A 24,987-nucleotide genomic window follows, 5' to 3' on the forward strand; every position below is an offset into this window, starting at 1 on the left:
AAACGCAAAAATTAGCTGAACATAGTGGCAGGCACCTGTAAGTCCAGCTACTCGGGAGGCCAAGGCAGGAGAATTGCTTGAACCTGGGAGGTGGAGGTTGCAGTGAGCTAAGGTTACGCTACTGCACTCCAGCCTGGGCAACAAGAGGGAAACACCGTTTCAAAAAAAAAAAGGTCTGTAGACTAAATTAGTGTAACTTAAAGAAACCAGAAAATTGCTGCTGATGCTTGCTCATTTTGGGAAGAAAGTTTAGCACAGGAAGGGGTTTGGGCATCGAAATGGGGTAAGGACTAGTTCAACCACACTGGTCCCCAGTAATTTGCAAATTCCTGCCCCGCAGAGCCGCTGTTAGGGTTGGGAGTGGGTCCTATTTCTCAGTTTTACAGAGGCAGAAAAAGGACTGTCAAATATTAGTGTTCGCTCAATTCGGGAGGGATAAAGAAAGGCTTAAGTCTTATTTGTAGGATGTGAGTTTAACGCCTGTGACTCTCTTTTTAACGCCTGTGACTCTCTTTTTAGCAAGAGCAAACTACTCAACAACTCTAAACCCAAGCAGGGACTGGAATTCCTACCCCCAGGGATTGCTGAAAGGACGAAAACAAGCAAATGCATTATGAAAATGTAAGAGCATGCAATAAACTCTCAGCAAGTGGTCACCATGTAAAAAACAGAGTATATGTCTGTGCAGAATACAGTCCCTATACTCGAATAGGCACAAGTGTTAGGAACAGCCTATCCCTGACCTGACTTCAGAATGTCAAGAACCTTTTGAAATCTGACGCAGAATGCCGAGCTCACGTGTGTTGATGAATTCTTCTGCAAAAACAATTCCGTTTGCTTCAGGGTCTAAAATGTGTTCATGACCCAAAATAGGAATGGGGTCGGTAGGGTAGTGTATAGCACACCCCTGACTATTAATAACTAATAACTGTTAATAACTCCATCTTAGGGAAAGACTCATATTTCATAAGGCATTTGCCAACAAGGATACTATATTTCGTTTAATAAATAAAAAAATAGACCGCACCCAACCAGGTAAGGACACGAACAAGCACCCTCTTCTACTATCGGCTCTCACCACAGGACTCTGGCTACAAAAGACGAGGCCTGGCGCGGTGCGGTGGCTTACGCCCCTGATACCAGCACCTTGGGAGGCCAAGGAGGGCGGATCATTTGCGGTTGGGAGTTCGAGACCAGCCTGACCAACAAGGTGAAACCCCGTCTCTACTAAAAATACAAAATCAGCCGGGCCAGGTGGCGCGCGCCTGTAATCCCAGCTGCTCGGGAGGCCGAGGCAGGAGAATCACGTGAACCCGGGAGGCGGAGGTTGCAGTGAGCCGAGATCACGCCACTGCACTCCAGCCTGGGCAACAAGGAGACTCCATCTCAAAAAAAAAAAAAAGGAAAAGAAAAACACAAAAAGAGGCCTTCGGTAGCTCCAGTCATTTTCAGAAGGACCTCTCGGCCCAATCCAGGCCTCTTTTTCTCTTGTCCTCCCTGGCCTGCTTCGTTCGTCTGTTTGTCCTGGGGTTAAATGCTACTTTGTGTGCTGCGGGAGGCTTACCTTGTGGCACTTCGGTGTAGAGTGTGACCGTCTGCAGCTCTACCTGCAGGGGGAGTGGCTGGAGCCTGCCGGTCCAGGCCGACTACCCAGTGACCAGAAGTGCTGAGAACCGAGTCCGTGGGAACTCCACGCAGCTCGTGGCTTTTGAGATTGAAAGAGCGTCAACAGAAGCCTGGCATGGTGGAAACACACATGCGTGGACCTGCTTATTTCCGGTGACGGGAGGTTAAGGATTCAGGAAGAGGGACCTGGGGGTAACAAGGAAAGGCCTCAGGTCATCGGAGAGAGACATTACCGGTGGGCCTCTCGGCGTGCTCCCGTGCTTCCCGGAGCTCACTGGGCAGCAGGCCTGGCCTCGTCTCCCTTCTAGGTACCACCCCTTGGGCCCGGCGCAGTTTCCAGGTTTCCCTCAATTTACCTCCAGAATCCCGCGCTGGGAGCAGAAGCCCGCGGGCTCTCAGGAAGACCAGGATTTCAAATCCGGAGCGGGGGCGCCGGGCAGGGCCTTGGGGGCGGGGTCTGGGCGGGGCCTCGGGACGCGACCGGAGCGTGAGGGCGAGGGCGGGGGCGCGGGAGCGGGGTCAGGGCAGGGCGCTTGGGGACCGGCGCTTGGGGGGCGGGGGCGGGGGCGGGGGCGGGAGCGGGGTCAGGGCGGGGCGCTTGGGGACGGGCGCTTGGGGGGCGGGGGAGGGGCGCGGCGCGGGAGCGGGGGCGGGGCGGGGCGCTTGGGGACCGGCGCTTGGGGGGCGGGAGCGGGGTCAGGGCGGGGCGCTTGGGGACGGGCGCTTGGGGACCGGCGCTTGGGGGGCGGGGGCGGGAGCGGGGTCAGGGCGGGGCGCTTGGGGACGGGCGCTTGGGGGGCGGGGGCGGGGCGCGGCGCAGGAGCGGGGCCGGGGCGGGGCGCCGCCAGCTGGCGGGCAGGCGAGGCGGGCTGGCGGGAGCTCGGGGACGCGCCCCAGAGGCGGGAGCTCGGGGACGCGCCCCAGAGGCGGGAGCTCGGGGACGCGCCCCAGAGGCGGGAGCTCGGGGACGCGCGGGGCCGAGAGGGGCGGGCCGGGGGCGGGGCTGTCACTGGGGCTCACGACTCCGGGCAGCGGGCTGCGGAAGCCGAGCGGACGCGGAGCCCGGCGGGTGGCTGTTTCTGTTTGGCGGCTGTGGAAGGTTTGAGGACGTGGTGCGGTGAGTGCCGCCCTCGCCCCGGGCCGTCAGTCCTGCGCCTGCCCCCTGCGTCCTCCCCCTGCGTCCTCCCGGGGACCCGCCCGGCTCGGCAGCTGTGCCGGGAGACTGAGATGGGCACGGTCTGGGTGGCGGAGCCTCTGTTTTGCCACCTCACCCGGGGCGGAGGCGAGCACTGAAGCCCGCGGTGCCGGAGACCTGGCCCGGGGCGGGGGAAGCCAGGCAGCGGGAGGCCGGGCCGGGGATCCGAGGCAGCGGGAGGCCGGGCCGGGGATCCGAGGCAGCGGGAAGCGGGGCCGGGGAACCGAGCCGGGGCCGGGGATGCCAGGCAGCGGGAGGAACCGAGCGCGGGGCCGGGAGGTCGGGCACGAGACACCGAGCTCTGAGCGCAGGAGGCCTAGCGATTGGGCCAGGAGCCGGAGGCCGGGCCAGGCGGCAGGAGAAGGGACAGCGCTACCGCCGGCGGAGGAGTGGCCCGGGAGGCGGCGCTACGAGGGCCGGGGCGGCCGGGTGCGGACTGAGCTACTGGCCCCCGGGGCTCATCCTCCCAGTTTTGGACGAGGGTTCGGTCTCTGCTGCCTTCCATGCCTGGGGCCTGGATTATCCCGGGTTGACTGTGGTTTAGCTCTTCCATGGAGGTAGCTGCGGGGTTGAAACTCCAATTCCTTTTCGGCCCTGCGGAGTTTCGTGAGTGCTCGCAGCTCATACCTGTCGCTGTGTATCCTTGGCCACAGTCGGGTGGTGTCGCCTTGAAATCCCAGGCCGCGAGGAGTTAGCGAGCCCTGCTCATCCTCGGCCTTCTGGGTTTCAATGGGGGTGCTCTGCACCTGCCTCTTTCCCCCATTCTCAGTAAGTGGCACCCAAGCAGGAAGGTAGAAAACATCCTTCTCAGCCCCCTCTCGCCCACCTACTTCTTTCCCACTTAGTCACCAAGCCTTGTCGACCTTGTGAATGCCTGCCAGATCTGTCCACATCTCTCCATTTCTGATTTCAGCCTGACCTCCTTTGCAGGCGGGTCTGGAAGTGGGGAGACCAGGGAAGAGACCTTTGCAGTCTATTTATTTCAGCACAGGCTGAGGGATCTTAGTGAATGAAAGTCTAGAAAGCTCGTGCTTTGCCCTTAAGTTAAACCCAGCAGTTAACATGGCTAACAAACCCCGGCACGTGTTGCGAGCACCCTCCCCGCCTTATCTTTAGCACCGGTTCACTTTCTGCGCAGCAGTGCTGATCTTCATACCCAGCTCTACCTGCGACGCCTCTGCATTCCCTTTCTCCCTCCATCACGTTTGCTCGGAAGTAAGAGCTCCTACTTGGATTTCTGTTTTCATTAGACAGTTCAGGGTTAAATCTTTCTGTAACGTGTTCTTTCTGCAGCCAGCCTTTCCTAGGAGAGATGTGTCATATCCTTTGCAGTTGCTTGTTTACTGTCTTCCCTGCTGCATTTGTAAGCAAACGCCGAGGGACAGACTTGGTTTATCTGGGTGTGCCTTAGTGTCTTTCCCCAAATGTGGGGCATGGCACAGCACCGTGAATGCCCATCCATTTGTGTTTTTACTATTATGCCCTATCTAGAGAAAGTAGACCGGGTTTAGGATTGTTTAGCAAATTATAATTAGAAAAGAAATGGTAGAGGCGACATATGGAGTCGTTGTAACAGTGTAACCCTGCAGGATAGCAGAAGGAGGGCCAGGCAGGGTGCTTAGACCACACTCTATCAAAATGGGCTCAGCCACTGTGAATGTGCATGCTGTGGTGACATGATCTCCGCAAATGAAACGTAAAGCCTAAATCATCTCTATCACAGCCCGATGCTTGAACTCTGGTTTTGCTTTGCCTTTTTGCAAAAGAAGGTTTTTGAAAGTGGAAATGTTTTTTAATGAATGGACGAACAGTTTATTGGAGTATGGCAGTAAAACCTGTTCAAAGAAACGGACATTAGTTAGACATTGTACCTAGGTAAATCAGATTTGCTTTGCTATCCTGAAAAAAGGCCTTGCCTCTTGCCATTTGAAGAGACTGGCATCTGATAGAGGCAATTATAATGCTGCTTTACTGTAGTGCTTTCAAACCTAGTTTAGCACAATCTCCCACTGCTTCATACCCCTACAAAGCAGTCTTTATTGGTGTGGATGATATATTACATTGCTTCTCGTGCCTACTACTGGATCTTTAAGCTCTACCCCAAAAACAGGAAACACTGGTGTTCGGGCCCAAAAAACGATGTGGGAATTCTTAGATTTATGTGATGCTCTTTCTCTGCATGTTGCGTTCTTGCCTTCACATGTTGCCTGTAGAGCTTCTTTGCATTACAATAATGAGATAGAGCTACCTGATATGTAATTGGACACCATCTGGCATCTGCCTTGTTCAGTCACCTTTGAATACCAGCGAGCATTGGTATAAGCGCTGCAGACAAATGGGGTTTGTCTCTTCCACTGCTTGATATGCTCAGGGTCTAGTATAGTACTCTGCACACAGCTGGTGTTCAGTAAATTGTTATGGTCCAAATATCAAATGAATGAATGCTACTGAATCTGACTTTTGGCAGTTTCTATCTTCCAGACAGCAGGATTTATTTCTTCAAGTGGTTTTAAACCTGAATCTGATTCTGCAGGCTAGTGGTTCTTGGTGGGAGTGTTGAGGCTTTAAAGTTATCTATAATTTTTATAAAAAGGCATCCGAGATCCTCCGTTTACACTTATAATCATACAGATTATTCAGATCTGCGAAGGCTTTGCCATTTTCTCCTTTTGGCCATCCAAAAGGACTTCATTTGACAAAGGGAAGACAGATCTTTTGCATATAGTAAGTGCCATTCTTTCTGTCTGGTATCATAGGCTTTTAATAGTGGGGAGTGCTCTATACTGCCTTCCTGGTCACTTGGCCCATGCCAGAGAAAAGGAAAGGATGGTTTATTTGTTTGTATAGTACAGTGGAACTTATTTAGATTTATTCTGTATTTGATTTTGCGTTCCCGTTCTCATATCTTTACCTTAACTACACAATAAATATTAAAAGATTGGCTGCACCAGGCCCAATGACAATAGCCAGTTTGATAATTCTTATATGTACCAAAATGAATTCAGAGACCAGATGGGAAAAGATTTTGATAAAACCTCTGGTACATTACAACTGAAGTCTTTTCATGTCCAAACTGTTGTGAAACAGATGTTCTTTGTTTCATTTGCTAAATCTGGGAATATGACTGCTTTTGAGACTGTCCTCTCTGACAGGTGATAAATATAAGCCCGATATTTTTCAAGTTGTTTGACAAAAGTGTAGTTTCCCCAGAAGTCCTACTGGACAGGCTTCACTTTTCTTGTGGGGAAAAACAAGAGTTACAGGAAATATGTCTTAATGACTTATACTGAAAGCTGAACATAAAAACAGTAATTTAACTTTTATTATTTTTAGAGGCTCAAGTGCGGTGGTGCAATCATAGCTCACTGCAGCCTCCAACTCCTATGCTCAAGCGATCCTCTTGCCTCAGCCTCCTGAGTAGCTCGGACTACAGGTGTATACCACAATGCCAATCTACTTGTTTTTACTTTTTTGTAGAGATGGGGTCTCTCTGTGTTGCCCAGACTGGTCTCAAACACATGACCTCAAGCAGTCGTCCCACCTTTGCCTCCTGAAGTGCTGGGATTACAGGTGTGAGCCACTGTGTCTGGCCTATTTCACTTTAGAAGTAAATTGAATGCCACATGCAAGGTTTGTTAAATTTAAAAAGAAGAAAGAAAGGAAAAATAGAAGTAAACTACCTAGTGGTATCAGAAATGCCATAATCATTTTTGCCATTTTTTTCATTCATTAGAATTCAGTGCATTTTGCTATCTCTGCAGTAACTTTCTATCATATTATTTACGTTTTTTGTCTTATTTAAAGCTTCTGAGATTTTGGGGTTTCCTTCCCTGAAATTAAGCATTATCACTCCTACATAGTACTAAACTGTCTATAGAATAGTCGGAGTCTGCCCTCTTGAGTTGGGAAGATCCTAGTTTGAATCCTGGCTGTGCCACTCTAAAGTTCATTAACTTCTCTTAGCCTCAGTCACCTGACCTCTGCAGTGGGGATCCTGATGCCTCAGAGTGTCATTGGGAGGACTCACGAAAAATAGCTTGTACTTTGAGTTTAGTACCTAGTCTGAATGATCCAGCAGTAAGAGGGACAGTCGTCACACAGCGCTTTACACACACCTCTCCCGTCACATGCAGCACTGTTCTTCCTTTGGCTTCTGTTTTCGTAAATCTTTACTAGTAAATGTTTCTTTTTCTTTCTTTTTTGAAATGGAGTTTCGCACTTGTTACCCAGGCTGGAGTGCAATGGTGCGATCTCGGCTCACCACAACCTCCACCTCCTGGGTTCAGGCAATTCTCCTGCCTCAGCCTCCTGAGTAGCTGGGATTACAGGCATGTGCCACCATGCCCAGCTGATTTTTTGTATTTTTAGTAGAGAGGGGGTTTCACCATGTTGACCAGGATGGTTTCGATCTCTTGACCTCGTGATCCACCCGCCTCGGCCTCCCAAAGTGCTGGGATTACAGGCTTGAGCTACTGGGCCCGGCCCGTAAATGTTTCTTAAAAGCATTTATATTCATGGACCTGATTCAGAAATTAACTGAGTTGGTTTGTAGGTCTCACTTTGAGAATTAAAAACCCTTAGGGCAGAGAGCAGATTTTATTTCTTACCTCAGAGTTTCCCTGTAGGGTAGGAAGCAGCAACAGCCTAATAACCAGTAACAATGAGCTGATTAAGAATCTCTAAACCTGGCAATCCTAATTTAACATCCCCTTCTGAATTCCTACCACACTTTCACACATTCACTCTTTAATAACAGGTTCTTTCAAACTGTTGATGCTTTGTAGCTTAATATAAAACTTTCACTTTAGAAATTAACTTTTATTTCTCTGCCTTAATGCTGTAGATGGTGTGTTCTGCTTTGCTTCATTATTATCATGAGGAGTTGGCTAGCCACCATGTAAATAGGGAGAACATTCCAGTTTTTTACTTGTGTAGGAAAACACAGCTTGAAATGTCTAAATATCTGTTTAGAGTGAAATCAATTTATACTGACACTTTTTAGTGTTTGAAAGCCTGACTTAATAGCGTTGGTGCAAGTGTTAGGGATCCAGGAATCAGCAAAGTGATCCTGAGACCCGAGTCCCAGGTTTCCGTGTAATGTCAGTTGGTCTGCTGAGAACTTTGCCATAAACATGTGTGTTCAGAAATTTCCTTTCTTATCAACAGCGTCCTGAATTGATGAAAATAATTGATTAAGAATTAATTAATCAACCCAGTAGGAAACAGTTTGTGTTAAATCCATTGCTATGCCAGGATACATTTTTTAAACTGCTATTCCCATTTATGTTTTGTCAAATAAAAAGGTTATAAGAACCTAAATTCCTGTTTTCATTTAAGGCAGTGAATATTTCCCTCAGGGTAAGATCTTCTATCCTTAGATGAGCTCACCATCCTCAGAATGATTTGTACTCAGCCGGGCATTAGCTAATGGAGGTGAGGTCATGCTAAGCAGCACTTGAGTTTTGCGGGAACCAAAGCTCTGCTCCTGGGAGTGTGAATTTGGTGCTTTCGTGTGGAAACAGCAGATGATGACAAGCGGATGAGCAAATGTGCACGTGTCTGCTGCTGTAAGGATTTCATTTTCATCATATAAATGTTTAGAATAAACTGATAACTGAGGCAGTACTGTTCAGATAATGATGAAGTTAATGAAGTACACCATAGTATTTGTTCCTGAGAAATTCTTTTCAGATAGACAATATTTTAAATCCTGTTGTAGAAGAATTTGTTTTCTTCTTTCAGCCAATGATTCTCTTACTAAAACAAAATTATTTGTTGTGTCTAACATCAGAAATGACTAATTTATGATTATTTATATTGATTGGTCTCTCTGAATTTTTGGCTTAATTGACTCGATGTATAGAAAGAAAATGACTTTTAAGTAAAGTCACCTAATATTTACAGGAGGTCTTATATTGGTCTGAGCCAAGAAGTAAATATTATAGGACTTTGAAAAGCTGGTCACTATCTAAAGTTTCCATTACCAGTCAAAAGGAGAGAATAATTTTATTCCACAGTTTCATTGCTGGCAAAAGACACAAGTTGATTAAAAATCAGTATTTCAGTATAAGAGTTACTAGACTGTTTTGCAGAAGGATTCAAAAGAGATCTTTAGGGCCGTGGTTGTCTGTGGAAGCTGATCAGCATTTAGGGGTTCCTGAGCACAGACTGTGAACCCTGCATTTGGCAAATGCATTCAGAGAGCCAATTTGAGGCAGACGGGAGGTTAGAAAGGATACTGCCAGGAGCTCCAGGTTCAGCTTCAGAAGCTTTTAAGTCTTTTTATCCCACCTGCCCCCACACATGCATAGCCTCCCCCATTACCAACATCCTGCACCAGAGGGGTAGATTCTTACAGAGGAACCTACAGTGACACATCATCCTCACCCAAACTCCACCGTTCACAATAAAGTTCACTGTTGATGCTGTTTATCCTATGAGTTTGGACAAATTTACATTGACTTGGTATCCACCATTTTAGTGTCACACAGTAGTTTCACTGCCTTAAAAATTCTATGTGCTGGCCAGGCACAGTGGCTCACACCTGTAATCCCAGCACTTTCGGGGGCTGAGGCAGGCAGATCACGAGCTCAGGAGTTGACCTGGCCAACATGGTGAAACCCTATCTCTATTAAAAATACAGAAATTAGCTGGGCCTGGTGGCTGGCGCCTATAATCGTAGCTACTCAGGAGGCTGAGGCAGGAGAATCACTTGAAATCAGAAGGCAGAGGTTGCAGTGAGCCGAGATTGTGCCACTGCACTCCAGCCTGGGCAACAAGACTAAAACTCCATCTCAAAAAAAAAAAAAATTCTCTCTGCTGTCTCCCTCCCTCCTCGCCACTGGCAAACACTGATCTTTACTGTCGCCATAGTTTTGCCTTTTCCCGATCGTCAGATAGTTGGGATCAAACAGTATCCATAGCCTTTTCAGACCGGCTTCTTTCATTCAGTAATAATGCATTTAAAGCGTCCTGCGTGTCTTCTCGTGGCTTTGCTAGCTCATTTGTTTTTAGCGCTGAATAATATTCTGTTCTCTGGATATACCACGGTTTGTTTATTCATTCACCTACTGAAGGATATCTTAGCTGCTTCTAGTTTTGACAGTTATGAATAAAACTGTTATAAACATCTGTGAGCAGGCTTTTGTGTGAACATAAGTTTTCAACTCCTTTGGGTAAATACCAAAGAGCGTATTTACCATATGGCTGGATCATATGGTGAGAATATGTTTAGTTTTGTAGGAAGCTGCCAAACTGTCTTCCAAGTTGGCTGTACCATTTTGGATTTCCACGAGCAGTGATTGAGAATGCCTGCTGCTCCACATCCTCACCAGTACTTGGTGTTGCTGGTGTTCTGCATTTTGGCCATTCTGCTAGGTGTGTAGTGATATCTCATTGCTGCTTTAATTCGCATTTCCCATTATTTGCCATCTATGTATCTTTGATGAGGCCCACTGGATTTTTACTTTAGACTTTCTCTTTTTTTGAGACGAAGTCTTGCTCTGTCTCCCAGGCTGGAGTGCAATGGCGCCATCTCGGCTCACTGCAAACCTTGCCTCCCAGCTTCAAGCAATTCTCCTGCCTCAGCCTCCCAAGTAGCTGGGATTACAGGCGCATACCACCACGCCTAGCTAATTTTTGTGTTTTTAGTAGAGACAGGGTTTCCCAATGTTGGCCAGGCTGGTCTTAAACTTTTGACCTTGTGATCTGCCCACCTCGGCCTCCCAAAGTGCTGGGATGACAGGCCTGAGCCACCGCACCCAGCCTCACTTTAGACTTTCTGTAGATTGGCCATGACGTCTTGAAACAAAGATACCGTGGATTATGACGCAGGATCAATAAACGACTGCGAGTTCACCTGTGTTTCCACGCTTGCTGGCCCCCCGTACTCTTCTCTCAGTTAATCAAGTTAACCACGCTTTGTTTCTCAACCACAGGCAGCTAATTATTTTGGCTGTGGTCTGTGCACTTCGAATTGATGTGCACAGGGCAAGTTGGTCTCTACGACACTTATGATTTAGGGACGTTTGAGATTTCCTTGTATCGAATACATGTTTATTGTACATACGGAAGAAAAAGAGAAAGGCAGAGAGATGGGGACATGGCGCTGAGCATTATATAGGCTAGGAAGGGTGGCTGCTTTGATAGGAGAATACCCCCGTTTTTGTCACTCTTGAAACAGGGCCAGGAGTTGAAGATGACTAGAACAATCCTGACCTTTGTCGACATTATTTTATAAAATAATATTTGTCACTGTTTTTTCACTTTAAAAAATGCAGATGTTGTAGAAAAATTAGCAGATATAGAAGAATGTTAAGGAGTAATAAGTTGTCAGTAATGCCAACACCCAGAGACAGCCACTATTAATAAATATGTTACTATGTAAAGACATACTAATATGTAATATGCACTGAGTGACTAATGGCAGGTCACTTAGTAGCTGTCTGGTATCAACTGTCGTGGTATGGCAATGCTTATGTTCAGTTAACCCTCATTAGTTATTGTTGTTAATCTCTTTCTGCGCCCAATTGATAAACTAAACTTTAACACAGGTATGTATGTATAGGAAAGAACGTACTGTATATGGGGTTCAGTACTGTATTCAGTTTCAAGCATCCACTGGCGGGCTTGGGAGGTACCCTCCCACCCCCATCCCACAGGTATGCTACCGTATAATTCTTCTATCTAAAGAAAGGGCTTCTGGAAGATAGGAACTTTGTCTTGTCTTCCACTCTATCGCATTTCCCAGGAGAACATCTGGCACAAAGAATTTGCCTCCTGACGAACTAAAAGACGATTTATAACAGTTGTACTCACATCTTCCCTTGGTTTTCCAGAAAGCCTACAGGAAGTGAGACGGTAGAAAAGCAGTCTTCATAGAAATGTGGAACATAGACTGGCTATTGGACAAGGTCCAACACCACCCTCTCCTGTGGTTAAATGGAGGTGATGACACTGGGTCTCCTCTGTTTAATTTCTTCACCTTTCCCCAGCACGGGTGCACACAAAACTCGGGGAAGGGGAGAAAGGAGCTTAGCTTTACCTTAATAGAAGGGAAGAAATGTTTTCCAAGTGACCTTGAAAGTGGGGACCTTGGTACAGTTTAGGAAGATAAAAAAGTTCCGTGATGCATTCCAACGATCTGACTGCACTCAATGCCACTGAAGTGTACACTCAAAAATGGTGACTTTTATGTATATTTTACCACAGTTTTAAAGATTAAAACTCAAAAATGGTGACTTTTATGTATATTTTACCACAGTTTTAAAGATTAAAACTTAAAAAGTGGGGGAAGTCACCTAGGACTTTCTAGAAGGGCTTTTGTGGGTGAGCAATTCTGTTGTAGGGTTGTGTGTTATTTTGGTGTTTCTGACTGTATCATAGGAGTGAGGTGAAAGCTGTATTTGGACAGGAATATTTGACATTGCCAAGGTTTCTAGAGTCTGGAGAAGGTCAGTCAAGATTTTTTGTTTTTTTTTTCTGTTTTGCCTTTGTTCTTGTTTTTCTCTGTTTAGGGAGGTGGATTGCCATGGAAAGTACCTTTGCTTCTGAAAGCCAGAGACTAGCTGGTAGAACTATAGAAAAGTAGTAAGGAGCTGGCTTCTTCAGAGGCAGCATAGCAGAGTGGGAAGAGGGCCCTGTCACTTAGATTGTGACTATCGACGAAGTCACTTACCCACCAGGGTTGGGTTTCCTGACTTTTAGAATTTTGAAAAGATTAAAAATGAATGCCTTGCAAAGTACCTGGTAAATATGAAGGGCTCAGTAAGTGGCAGTTGCTTTGCTTATGAGAACGGGTTCACCTTGTGAGATATAACTGTGTGATGGAGAATGAAAGCAGGAACTGTAGTCTTTACTTTAAGGTTTCCTGGGCCATTTTACTACCCTAAATGAGAAGCTTTGCTTCCAAAATCCAGTTTAAGAATAAAAACTAAGCTGGACGTGGTGGCTCTTGCCTTCATCCTAGCCCTTTAGGAGCCCTGGTTGGACGGATTGCTTGAAGCCAGGAGTTCAAGACCAGCCTGGGCAACACGGCAAGACCCTACGTCTACAAAAAATACAAAAATTAGCTGGACATGGTGGTGCACGCCTGTAATCCCAGCTACTCGGGAGGCTGAAGCAGGAGAATTTGAGTCCAGGAGGTCGAAGCTCATTGTGTCACTGCCCTCCTGCCTGGGTGACAGAGTGATACCCTGTCTCAAAATGAAAAAAAAAAAACAAAGAATAAGGATTAATGGAGATTTGGAACATCTTGATACTGTATCTTGGGAATCTAAGCATTGTAGAATTGTATGGTGTGAGTTGTACCATTGTGGTGGGAAGTTTTTTATTTTTGGTAACTGCGTTGAGTTGCAATTCCTAGAAATGACCCAATGTGTTGTCTTACAAAAGAAATAAACTGTAATCTATATCTTGATCTGATACAGATATATAAATATAAAACATCTAGATGTACACTTTCTATCTATATGCTTTATGTAACTCACTATATATAATTTACAGCTCAGTTGGAAAGAGAGAGGCTAAATTGTATGTACCATTGCAAAAACATCACTATCCCCAGAACTGACTCACAGAAACCTTTAACAGTAGACGTGAAAATGAGGTATTAATTTGGAAAATAATCATGGAGATAATTAAGATAATACAGTGGTTCTGTGACTGATTTTTTTTATTAACTTCTATTTTCTTTATATTCTAGTTAATAAAGGTATCCATGGAGAACACTGAAAACTCAGTGGATTCAAAATCCATTAAAAATTCGGAACTGTGAGTATTTCAGTGGGATTCTTCATAGTCAGAGAAAGATGGGGGTTTGTAGAACAGCAAACCTTGAGGAATGGGACACTCAGAACGAGAGTGGTCTCTGTTTCAGGCCGGAGAGACCAAGCCGACGTCCTGCCTCAGATAGCTGTGTGGCTTTGCATAAACTCACTTTTCTTTTCTCAACCTCATCTTTAAAATGGAGCTAAAACTTTCAAAAAACTGAAGGGAAGATGAAAGGAAAGGCCTATTACCGTGGTCAGAAACATGGTTCTGGAACCAGAAGGATACCACAGGAGAGGCAGAACTCCCAAGTCTGGGTGCTTTCTCCCCTCCCAAATCACTCCATAGGATTAGGATTAGAGGTTTTGGGTTTGGGAAGAGTTTTTTGACCTCTTGTTTATGAGTTTTTAAGACTAAAATGCAATGCTAATTTTCAGTTCCGGGAGGAATTGCCTAGTTATGGATGAATTTTACCCTTTTTTTCCTTTGTCTTTTTGGAATATTCTGCTTAAATGCTTCCAATAACTAGCAGATGGAAAAAGATAAAACTCAAATTCTCTTTAATTCATGTTTGTTATTATTTATTTGGGCACTCTTATGATACTTTAAATTCTGAAAGTTTATTTCTGAAACCCAGTATTATTATTCTCGGCTGCCCTTGAAATTACAAACTAATTTTATTACTAAACAACATTATTACAGAAACACTATTAACAAGTTACCAGTAAAGATTCACAATTTTTGTTTAGCAAAGGAATTTTTCTAGAAAGAAAACTTTTGAAATGCAATCCCATTTTAGAAAGTCGTTATCTTGATTTAAATCATTTTAGCCAGTGTAGGGGCTTGCTCCTATAATCCCAGCTACTTGGGAGATGTGGCAGGAAGATCATTTGAGGTGAGAGTTTGAAACCAACCAGGGCAACATAATGAGACCCTGTCTCTAAAAAAATAAAAACAATTAGTCCACCGTAGTGCGTGCGCTTATAGGCCGTCGTAGCTATGCACCAGAGGTTATAGTGAACTATAATTGCACCACTGCACTCTAGCCTGGGCAACAGAGTAAGACCCTGTCTCTTTTTTTAAAAAGTCCTTTATTTTTTTGGAGACGGAGTTTCGCTCTTGTTGCCCAGGCTGGAGTGCAATGGCACAATCTCGGCTCACCGCAACCTCCGCCTCCTGGGTTCAGGCAATTCTCCTGTCTCAGCCTCCTGAGTAGCTGGGATTACAGGCACGCGCCACCATACCCAGCTAATTTTTTATATTTTTAGTAGAGACGGGGTTTCCCATGTTGACCAGGATGGTCTCGATCTCTTGACCTCTTGATCCACCCGCCTTGGCCTCCCAAAGTGCTGGGATTACAGGCATGAACCACCCTGCCTAGCACTACCTTTTCATGTCATACAGAACATCACTTCAATAACAAGTTATGAGAGAGCCCCAGATAGGTTAGGGTTGTTTTGATCCTGTGACAAGTTGCCCTCGGCAGTCCCGGCTTTTTGAGCCAGTGCCTTTATCAGGAGCATCTCCTCTTGGACTAGCTACCATGTGCTTGTAAAGTACCGAGTAGGAAACGGGTGTCAGGATCTGGGAATCATAGTTCCATGATCCATTATCTGTGTGACTTAAAGGTCAAGTCACACTTTCAGGATTTAAATTTAATCTGTAAATGTGAGGCTCTTCACCTCTAGTTAAAAATAATAACTCTTTCCTAAACTTGACTCTTTTAATTGACTACATTTAATCTTTTTCCAAGAGTATTTTTAGAATTGTGTATAATGGAGATACTCTACGGTTAAGTGCATGGGTATATGGACTGTAAGGATTAGTATTTGGCTGTTCCTAGACCTGTTTTTTCCTGACTCTTGGTCTAGATCAGGGATCAAGCTTGAGGCCTGCTTTTATCAAGTTTTATTGGAATATAGGCACACCCATTCCCTTACATATTGTCCTAGGTCAGTTTCACCAGCAGAATTGTATAGCTATGGCCAGGTACAGTGGCTCACAACTGTAATCTCAGCACTTTGGGAGGCCAAGGCAGGAGGATCACTTGAGGCCAAGAGTTCAAGACCAGCCTGGGCAATGTAGCGGGATCCTGTTTCTACAAAAATAAAATACAGAAATTAGCTGGGCATGGTGGGGACTGCCTGTCTGTAGTCCTAGCTACTTGAAACTCTGAGGAAGGGAAGAGTTCAAGGCTGCAGTGAGCTATGATGGCACCACTGCACTCCAGCGAGGGCGACAGAGCTACACCATGTCTCAGGAAAAAAAGAAAATAGAATTTAGTAGCTATAACAGAGACCAGATGGCCCACAAGCCTAAAATACTTAATATTTAACCCATTTAAAAAAAAGTTTACTGGCCGGGCACAATGGCTAACGTCTGTAATCCCAGCACTTTGGTAATCCGAGCTGGGCAGATCACAAGGTCAGGAGTTCATGACCAGACTGGCCAACATGGTGAAACTCCATCTCTACTAAAAAATACAAAAATTAGCCAGGCATGGTAGCTCATACCTGTAATCCCAGCTCCTTGGGAGGCTGAGATAGAAGATTTGCTTGAACTGGACACGTGAGGTGGAGGTTGCAGTGAGCCGAGATCACGCCACCACACTCCAGCCTGTGCTTCAGAGTGAGACTCCATCTCAAAAAAAAAGTTTACTGCCCCCCTTATCTAGATAGCAGAGGTTCTTCTTAGATAAGTGACTTACAGATATTTTCAATTATTTACAATAATGTTTTTATATATTAATAAATGACTAATTTGTTTAGCTCATGGGATTTAAGAAACTATTGTGATAAATATGGTGCTTTGAGTTATATTTACATTTTGTTGATTTCCCATCATTTCAGGGTAACTTTTAAGATTTTACTCTTACCTCCAAGAATAAAATATTTCACAAATTGATAAGTAATTTTTAAATTATAAAGGTATTTGGTGAAATTTTTAAGAATTTAGAGGAAAATGTAAAACATGGAAGCTAAAAGCCTGAACTCGGAAGTCCAGCAGATACTTCCCTTCCTTCTTGGCTGTGGCACAATCTTGGCACATTTCTTAGCCTCATGGCAGGTCATTTGCTCATGTGGAACATGTGTTGATGTGAAATTGTAATGGAGACAGTCTGGTTTATAGCACTCAACAAGTGTTCACTGTTACTGTGAGTTATAGAAATTGCACTAATGTAAACAGAAAGCATGGTCATTTCTACCTTTGTAAAGCTATTATTTGATTTTTAAACAGAAAGATCATACATGGAAGCAAATCAGTGGACTCTGGTATATCCCTGGACAGCAGTTATAAAATGGATTATCCTGAAATGGGTTTATGTCTAATAATTAATAATAAGAACTTTCATAAAAGCACTGGTATGTATCTTACATTATGTTTAATCTTTTTTAAATATTTGTGCCATTTACATTTGCTATAATATTGAAAGCAGTATTGCGGTATTATTAGTCATTAAACTATGACACAGACTAGCTGTGAAGTAGAGACCGGGCAGCACGCTCAGGCCGTGTGATGCACTGTGACACTGTGAACTGTCTCCTCTCCCGTCAGCTGGTTTCCTGTCTGTATGCTTCTTCTGTCCTGACTTCTCCACAGTCTTTGCTGCTTTTTCGCCTTTCTGCTCCCTCTTTGATTCCAACGGAAGGTTTTCAAAAAACAGTTGAGTAGTAGTATTTATTTTTTCCCCAGAAATTTCAAGACATATCACAAGCATTGCCTTCTTTAATTGTATGACAACCGGAAAGAAACAATTCCATTCTGAGAGGTTTTTAAACCTTGCACAGTCAGAGCAGGTAGCCTGGTGGCAGAGCTCAGTCTGCGTCACTCCAAAGCCCGAGCTCTGAATGCATCTCCTGTTCTGCTTCACCTCCTTGTATCTTCATGGGCTCTATTGCCTGTCTTCTCTTACCCTACGAAGCTGACAGAGATTGCCCATCTTAGAAAGATCTTTCTTTTATCCTGTTCCTTTTAATTCCTTTGATATTTATCTTCTTCCCTTCTTGCTTAAATTTTGAAAACATGTAGTTTAAGCTTGTACTCTTCACTTGTTCCAGTCCTTCTAGAGTCTTTTTCTATTTTGTCTCTACCACTGACCTGCTCTCTTTAAACATACCATGGCCTGACCACCAGATAGAGCCCCCTCTTGGTTTCTGTACTCGAATGTGGTACTACATTTGAGAATTATATATTTTTTAGAAATATAGATAATAAAATCCTTCACAATGCCAAAAAAGCTAATTAACATTTGGTGTATTGATATTTTTACTTGACAGTTTTTTTAAAGCTTGATTTTATTTATAACATGTAAGCAATGTTGTATTCTGCTTGTTTCACTTAAAGTAATAGCATTTTTTATATTGCTGCATAATTTTTATATCTGTTATAACGATTATATAATACCGCATCCCCAAAATACACCATTCACTTAATTTGCATAACTTACTATATAAATGACCCTTATGGCTGTTTCCCTTTTAAATTGATGCCGTGACAATTCTTTGAATTGGCATATTAATCATATTAGAGTTAATTTTTAGTTAGAGAAGCTATAGTAGATCTAATTTAGGACAGTACCTTTCAGAGTCGTGGTGGAAATGAAAGGAAGCCAGATTACACTGGGAAGACAGCAGGGCCTGTGTCAGGTTAGTTGTAAGGAGTGATGAGATAATGGAGCTCTAAATGGAACTTGTATTGCTTTCGGCTACAAGTTGAGATGCCGCCTTCAACCGCAAACTTAAAAAACACAACACCTTGTTTACTTTTGCTTTATACATATGTGAAAATTTAGTTCTAGATAATTCTGCCTTACGTTTATCTAGTTAGGATACCTTCTTCCTGTAGAATTTCGCATTTGGATCCATTGTTTAAAAAACCAAAAACAGGCATATCATTTCTCTACCACCACCACCTCCCCCACGTATTTAGACCAGCAATCTGGGTTTTGCCCTCAGTGAGTTCCTTTCCTAGTTTGCAATGTAAAGTCAGGTTCTCATGAGATCTCTGGCAGGCTGGGATTGGGCCAGGTACCATAGCTCATGCCTGTAATCCCAACATTTTGGGAGGCCAAGGCTGGAGGATCCTTGAGCACCAAAGTCCAAGATCAGTCTGAGCAACACAGGGAAATCCCATCTCTACAAAAAATAGAAAAATCTTAGCAGGGTGTGGTAGTGCGCAACTGTGATCCCGACTACTCGGGAGGCTGAGGTGGGAAGACAGCTTGGATCCGGGAGGTCGAGGCTGCAGTGAACTGTACTCTGGCCCACAGAGCATGACCATGTCTAAAAAACAAAAAAAGTTTTTAAAAAGGCAGCCAACACACCAGCACCAGAAGCCAGTGACCTTGTCACACAGCTGAGATAATCAACAACATTTTGGAGATGTGTATAGACTTTTTGTATCTAGTCTTCATACACCTCAAATTTACTCAATTCTGAGGTGTGTTTCCCACCAACATTTCAGCGTTTTGAAGTCTCAGTGCGTCATGCAGTCAATCTGTACATGAATGTGGAAGGTTCTTTAAAGGAGTGGTAGGAAGGCCAGGAGCCCTGGATAGAGGCCCAGCACCACTCTGTCACTCTGGGCTAGTTTGTTAACTTTACTGCATGTCCCACATCTGCACACGTGAAACCGGTAATCATACAGCTCTTACGGTGACGGGAAGGATTAAAGATTACCCACTGCAGAATATCTGATGAGCAGTAACAACGTTTGGGGGTTTTCCTTGAAGACACTGTGAATGTTATAATGCTATCTCCAAACCGTTGGGAAGCTAGAGTCAGAAACGCAGTTCTTCTGAGTGTGATAGATAAATGTATGTATTATAGGATCGTATTGTTTTCTAGTTTTATTTTTTTAAACAATGATGATTTCCCCATGGCAAAATTTTATGTTTGAAAATGACAACATAGTATATCGCATTATATAAGTGAGTATAATGTGTCTAACCAAACCCCTATTGTTAGACATGTACGTTGTTTCTGTTTTTTACTACCTAAACAGCTATGAAAGATATCTTGGCTATAACACTAATAAGGTTATGGTTTCAAGTGTCTTACTACAAAATTGAAGAGATTTTATGTCACCATGATCAAAATAGTTAGAATTCTCTTTCATTTGAAAGGAAGAATTTATTGTGGACTTTTGAATTGCTGAGTAGCTCATTTCATGTCAAAGTAGTTATTCTTTGTTTTCAGTATAATTAAAAGCGCTTCTTTCTGTTCCAAGGAATGGCATCTCGGTCTGGTACAGATGTGGATGCAGCAAACCTCAGGGAAACTTTCATGAACTTGAAATATGAAGTCAGGAATAAAAACGATCTCACACGCGAAGAGATTGTGGAACTGATGCGTAATGGTAGGAAACAAGGGTGAACTTCTAAAATATGAGAATTGTGGAATTATATGATACATAATTCTAATCTTACCTATTTTAGTAAGAAGTTTTAAAAAAGTTACTTATGCCCACTTCCTAAAATAGTTTCAGATACGTTGCTGAGCCCAGGTTCGGTTAAGATGATCTCTTAGTTTTACTCTGTCTCTTCATCATGTTCCCATACAGTATATCTGAAGTTGTTGAATGAAGTCATGGATTTTTTTCCTTTTATGTGCAAATGTCTTTTCAGTTTCTAAAGAAGATCACAGCAAAAGGAGCAGTTTCGTTTGTGTGCTTCTGAGCCATGGTGAAGAAGGAATAATTTTTGGAACCAATGGACCTGTTGACCTGAAAAAAATAACAAGCTTTTTCAGAGGGGATTGTTGTAGAAGTCTAACTGGAAAACCCAAACTTTTCATTATTCAGGTAACGTAACTGAGTGATTTGGTGATTGAAGATTAATCAGGGGCTAATTTTCTCAATTGTAAATTAGCCAAAGGATGTGTGGTTTTTTTCCTGAAGCTAAGAAACTATCGTTACTTTTCATTTACTTAAACTACCACTTAAAAGATACGGAGTAAATTTTAATTTTATACTTACATATCAAAAAGACAACATAATTAACATCCATTTTTACATAGTGTTTCAATTTCTTAGAAATAAGTTATATGTGCACACACAAATTTTTATAATAAATATTTATTTTCTAATGCCCAGGCCTGCCGTGGCACAGAACTGGACTGTGGCATTGAGACGGACAGCGGTGTTGATGATGACATGGCGTGTCATAAAATACCAGTGGAGGCCGACTTCTTGTATGCATACTCCACAGCACCTGGTGAGAACCTTGCACATAATGAATGTTACATGTGGATTTCAAATGAATTTTACTGTGACTAATCATAAAATTATACAGTGAAGAGTGTGTTTCAGAGACTGTCAAGATTTTGATATCCCTAAAGATACAAACTTGTCTATATTTTAGGGTACCTTCATCAAAGAGAAGTCTCCAAAAGTTGTCTTTAGCCAAAAGTTTGGCTAGAAAATATGCATAAATAGCTGGGTGCAGTGGCTCATGCCTGTAATTCTACTGCTTTGGGAGGCCAAGGCGGGTGGATCACTTGAGGTCAAGAGTTCAAAACCAGCCTGACCAACAATGTGAAACCCTGTCTCTACTAATAATATAAAAAATGTAGCAGAGTGTGGTGGCGCGTGCCTGTAATCCCAGCTACTCGGGAGGCTGAGGCAGGAGAAACACTTGAACCTGGGAGGTAGAGGTTGCAGTGAGCCAACATCGTGCCACTGCACTCCAGCCTGGGTGACAGAGCGAGGCTCCTTCTCAAAAAAGAAAAGAAAATATGCATACATAGAGTAGACTAGAGCAATGTCATTCATTGGACTTTTTACCAGGTAGAATATTACATGGCAACAGAGGCCAAAACAGAGCTTCCCTGCATTTTAAAGAAGAAGAGAAGTATGTTTCTCAGGAATTATTTGAAAGGTAGTAAATAAAAAAGATAAACATGACTAGTATATGAGAGGATAGATGTGGAGTGGGAGATAACAAAGAAGGTAAGAAATGACATATGAATATGCTGCTAATCTCCACTGTTTACAGTTCTGCTGTACCTGTCGTCATCTAAAGAAATATTTGTTGAGGGCCAGGCGCAGGGGCTCAAGCCTGTAATCCCAGCACTTTGGGAGGCTGAGGCGGGTGGATCAAGAGGTCAAGAGATCGAGGCCATCCTGGTCAACATGGTGAAACCCCGTCTCTACTAAAAATACAAAAAAAATGAGCTGGGCATGGTAGCGCGTGCCTGTAATCCCAGCTACTCGGGAGGCTGAGGCAGGAGAATTGCCTGAACCCAGGAGGCGGAGGTTGCAGTGAGCCGAGATCGCGCCATTGCACTCCAGCCTGGGTAACAAGAGCGAAACTCCTCAAAAAAAAAGAAATATTTGTTGATTATGCCACCATTTACTTATACAACTACTCAGGGTGCCAGAGGGCGTGACACCTGAAGGAAATGGGAAATGTTTTGTTTTGTTTTGTTTTCTGAAACGGAGTTTTGCTCTTCTTGCCCTGGCCGGAGTGCAATGCCGCTATCTCATATCACTGCAACCTCTGCCTCCTGGGTTCAAGCAATTCTCCTGCCTCAGCCTCCTTACTAACTGGGATTACAGGCATGTGCCACCACACCTGGCTAATTTTGTATTTTTAGTAGAGGTGGGGTTTTTCCATGTTGGTCAGGCTGGTCTCGAACTTCTGACCTAAGGTGATCTGCTTGCCTCGGCCTTCCAAAGTGCTGGGATTACAGGCATGAGCCACCGTGCCCAGCCAACTAAATGTATTTTTATGCAGTGTCGCATTTTAATATGTGCACAGTGTGGTTTCCTCTATCCCCTAGGCCTCTTCCTCAGCAAAGTACCTCTAAGTTAAAAGCAATGGGTCCAACAGTTAACCTGAAAAAGAAAAGTATGATAAATACACTCTTTTCCCTTTTTGGACCTTTGGAATATGTGTATTATACTTTATTCAGATGCTCTGTAGACAAATAGGACACTCAAAGCAATTTATTTCTTGGCTAAGTCAGTATTAAAATCAGGTGAAATGTGATCGGAACACTGTTACTTATAATCCTCTTTATAGAGCTCCACGTTTGCCTCTTATCTGTTGCGTGTTTGCTGTTCTTGCCTATTGAAAGGGGAGTCCAGAATGTAAAACTTGCAATAATTCAGTGTTCGTGAAGCTAGTCTGCAGTCCCTTTCTTTGCCAAAAGCAGGGGTGTGAGTGTGTGCATAGCACACGTTCTTCCTTCTTCCACATCATTGCTTCTGAAACCAAAGGTGTCTTTTTTCTTTGTATTGTTAATGAGTTTGTGCTTATTTTTGCCTTTTTTGACTACGTAATAATTTATAGAATCAACTACAATCAACTATCCATGGTATTTTGGTTGTATTTTGCCTTGTAGGTTATTATTCCTGGCGAAATTCAAGGGACGGCTCCTGGTTCATCCAGTCGCTTTGTGCCATGCTGAAGCTGTATGCCAACAAGCTTGAGTTCATGCACATCCTGACCCGGGTTAACCGAAAGGTGGCAACAGAATTTGAGTCCTCTTCCTTTGATGCTACTTTTCATGCAAAGAAACAGATTCCATGTATTGTTTCCATGCTCACGAAAGAACTGTATTTTTATCAGTAAAGAAATGGTTGGCTGGTGCTTTTTTTTAGTTTGTATGACAAGTGAGAAGACAGTATACCTGCTGCTGTCTTCCTCTCTCATTTTAACCTGCTCTCATGCTGCAGAGGGTACTTTGAGACATACTCCTTCCATCAGGTAGATCCACTATGAAGCTACCTCAAACGTACAATCAGGTAGTTGCAACTGAATTGAATTAGAAGTAAATAAAAATGGATACCGGTGCAGTCAATATGAAAGGCAATGGTTGTTGATTTGTAGCTTCCATGACTAGCAAGTTATAGTGATGCTATGCTACGCATTTTCAAGGAATTGTGAAGAAGTAATTGAAGTCATGAATTTTTAGGATATTCCTCCCACTTAAGACTGTGTAATCTGGTTTTGTCACACTGTAGAAATGATGTGGAAGAACTTAGTCATCTGTGGGCGTGCTCAAAAGCGCGAACTTTTCTTTAGAATTGATATGCAAATGTGAGTCAACTGCCTTTTTAAACCATTTACCTGGGATAATGGTTTTGTAATTTTTGTCCTAAACACCTTTGTTGTAAAAAAAAATTAATAATGCTGTTTAATATTGAGAAAGACACTAAGTATTTTATGTGAGAGAAAGTGTGAGGAAGCTAGGTTGACTCTCAAGGCTAAAACATAACATTTGTAGGGGTGGAGTTTTAACTGTGAGGTGCTACAATGCAGCTGATCCACCAGCAGAAATACCTTCTGATTTGTCCCTACGCAAATCAGTTGAGCTTCACATACCAGCAATAGATCTGAAGAGCTATTGTATAAGAACCCCAAACTGTTGATTACCAGCCTGATCATGTGAATAAATTATATAGGAACATATGAAAATACAGCTTACATAATAAAAAGTAGAATGTGAGGAAAGCAATCAATGCATGGGATGAGCTGTCTGTAACGTGAGAGCAGATGGTTTGAGCCTGAGCGGAGACACAGCACAGCCTGTTCCATGCAGGCAGAACCATAGACCATGGTTTCAGGAAGGGCCTGCAGCTCGCTTCTTAATACACTGGTGTGTCTGGAAGTTGCCGCCAGGGCCCCACTGCCAAGTAAGAAAGTGAACCAAATCAGAAACTTCTGAAATGGAAATGTAAAGGTGGTGAGTCACAATAAAACTCTTAGCACTCTTTGTAGTAAAATTCTTAAGCATGTTATATTCTGTTGATGTTTACAATCAAAGGAAAATAGTAATGTTTTATACTGTTTACTGAAAGAAAACGACAGTGGCATATAGGACTCTAGATGGCTTCCAGCCAGAGGCCAGAGCTGCGCACCCAGCCCGGGAGGCAGACTCTAGGCCTCCCCACTCAGCAGGTGCTGAGCCCTCACTACACCGAGTCTCACCTGCTTTCAGTCTGACATTTCACAGGAGATTTCTTGTTGCTCAAAAAATGAATTCGCATTTGTTAATGACAGGGTTTTTTTTTTTAACTAAATTTGTAACTTTTGTAAATACACGTAGCAGGTAATGATATCTTAAAGTGTTTTCCTGTGTGACAACTTTGTACAAATTTTCCTTTTTTTTCAAAATATAGATTCAAACTTAAAATAACCGATGTGTTTTGAGTTTTTTGTTCTGTTGTTTTTGATGTTGTGCTACTAGTTGGAAATTAAAGTGTTTTTCACCAGAAGCTTGATCTGGAAGAGTCAAAGAGGAGGCACCAGAACCCTTGCCGGGTGTTTTGAGGAGGCAGCAGTGACTGAACGGGGCAGACAGATCCCTAATGCTTCCCAGGTCCTCACAGAAGGTCCTGACCCTGAAATGACCACAGTGCCAGGAAGATACTTTGTGTCCATACATCTCAGGCCT

At 43.6% G+C, this 24,987-nt stretch overlaps 2 protein-coding genes across 30 annotated transcripts in view; one reads left to right on the forward strand and one right to left on the reverse strand.

Moving 5' to 3' along the window:
• Positions 1 to 2,046, reverse strand: part of PRIMPOL (primase and DNA directed polymerase) — a 45,019-nt gene extending 42,973 nt beyond the window's left edge. For 14 of the 20 annotated variants that reach the window (XM_078366170.1, XM_078366168.1, XM_054252724.2 and 11 more), the window contains exons 1-2: positions 1,983 to 2,046; positions 1,565 to 1,812 (exon numbers count right to left, since the gene is read on the reverse strand). The gene's annotated coding sequence lies outside the window, so the exon portion shown is untranslated. Of the gene's footprint in view, positions 1 to 1,564; positions 1,813 to 1,982 lie in introns of those variants that run through there. The other 6 variants (XM_078366173.1, XM_078366169.1, XM_008992398.5 and 3 more) reach the window with 2 other exon arrangements.
• On the forward strand, positions 1,801 to 24,726 carry CASP3 (caspase 3). Of its 10 annotated transcripts, XM_078366179.1 has the most exons (9): positions 2,667 to 2,743; positions 3,938 to 4,036; positions 11,659 to 11,767; positions 13,524 to 13,591; positions 16,826 to 16,950; positions 19,817 to 19,945; positions 20,214 to 20,389; positions 20,681 to 20,801; positions 22,933 to 24,726. In XM_078366179.1, the coding sequence occupies exons 3-9, from the start codon at positions 11,762 to 11,764 to the stop codon at positions 23,160 to 23,162; spliced, it is 855 nt and encodes a 284-aa protein (XP_078222305.1). In that variant the 5' UTR covers positions 2,667 to 2,743; positions 3,938 to 4,036; positions 11,659 to 11,761; the 3' UTR covers positions 23,163 to 24,726. The 10 variants fall into 10 exon arrangements, with proteins under 10 accessions (XP_008990638.2, XP_078222305.1, XP_008990637.2 ...); XM_008992389.5 differs by lacking the exon at positions 11,659 to 11,767; XM_002745181.6 differs by lacking the exon at positions 3,938 to 4,036.
• Positions 24,727 to 24,987: the final 261 nt, after the last annotated feature.

This window comes from Callithrix jacchus, chromosome 3, assembly GCF_049354715.1.
Source record: "Callithrix jacchus isolate 240 chromosome 3, calJac240_pri, whole genome shotgun sequence".
Lineage (NCBI taxonomy): Eukaryota > Metazoa > Chordata > Mammalia > Primates > Cebidae > Callithrix > Callithrix jacchus.

Coding starts and splice junctions, on each gene's coding strand:
- CASP3 (XM_078366177.1), top strand. CDS start 3,062: ATGCCAGGCAGCGGGAGGAACCGAGCGCGGGGCCGGGAGGTCGGGCAC. Junction 19,946..20,213: donor TGTGGAACTGATGCGTAATG/GTAGGAAACAAG, acceptor ATGTCTTTTCAG/TTTCTAAAGAAGATCACAGC. Junction 20,390..20,680: donor CCAAACTTTTCATTATTCAG/GTAACGTAACTG, acceptor TCTAATGCCCAG/GCCTGCCGTGGCACAGAACT.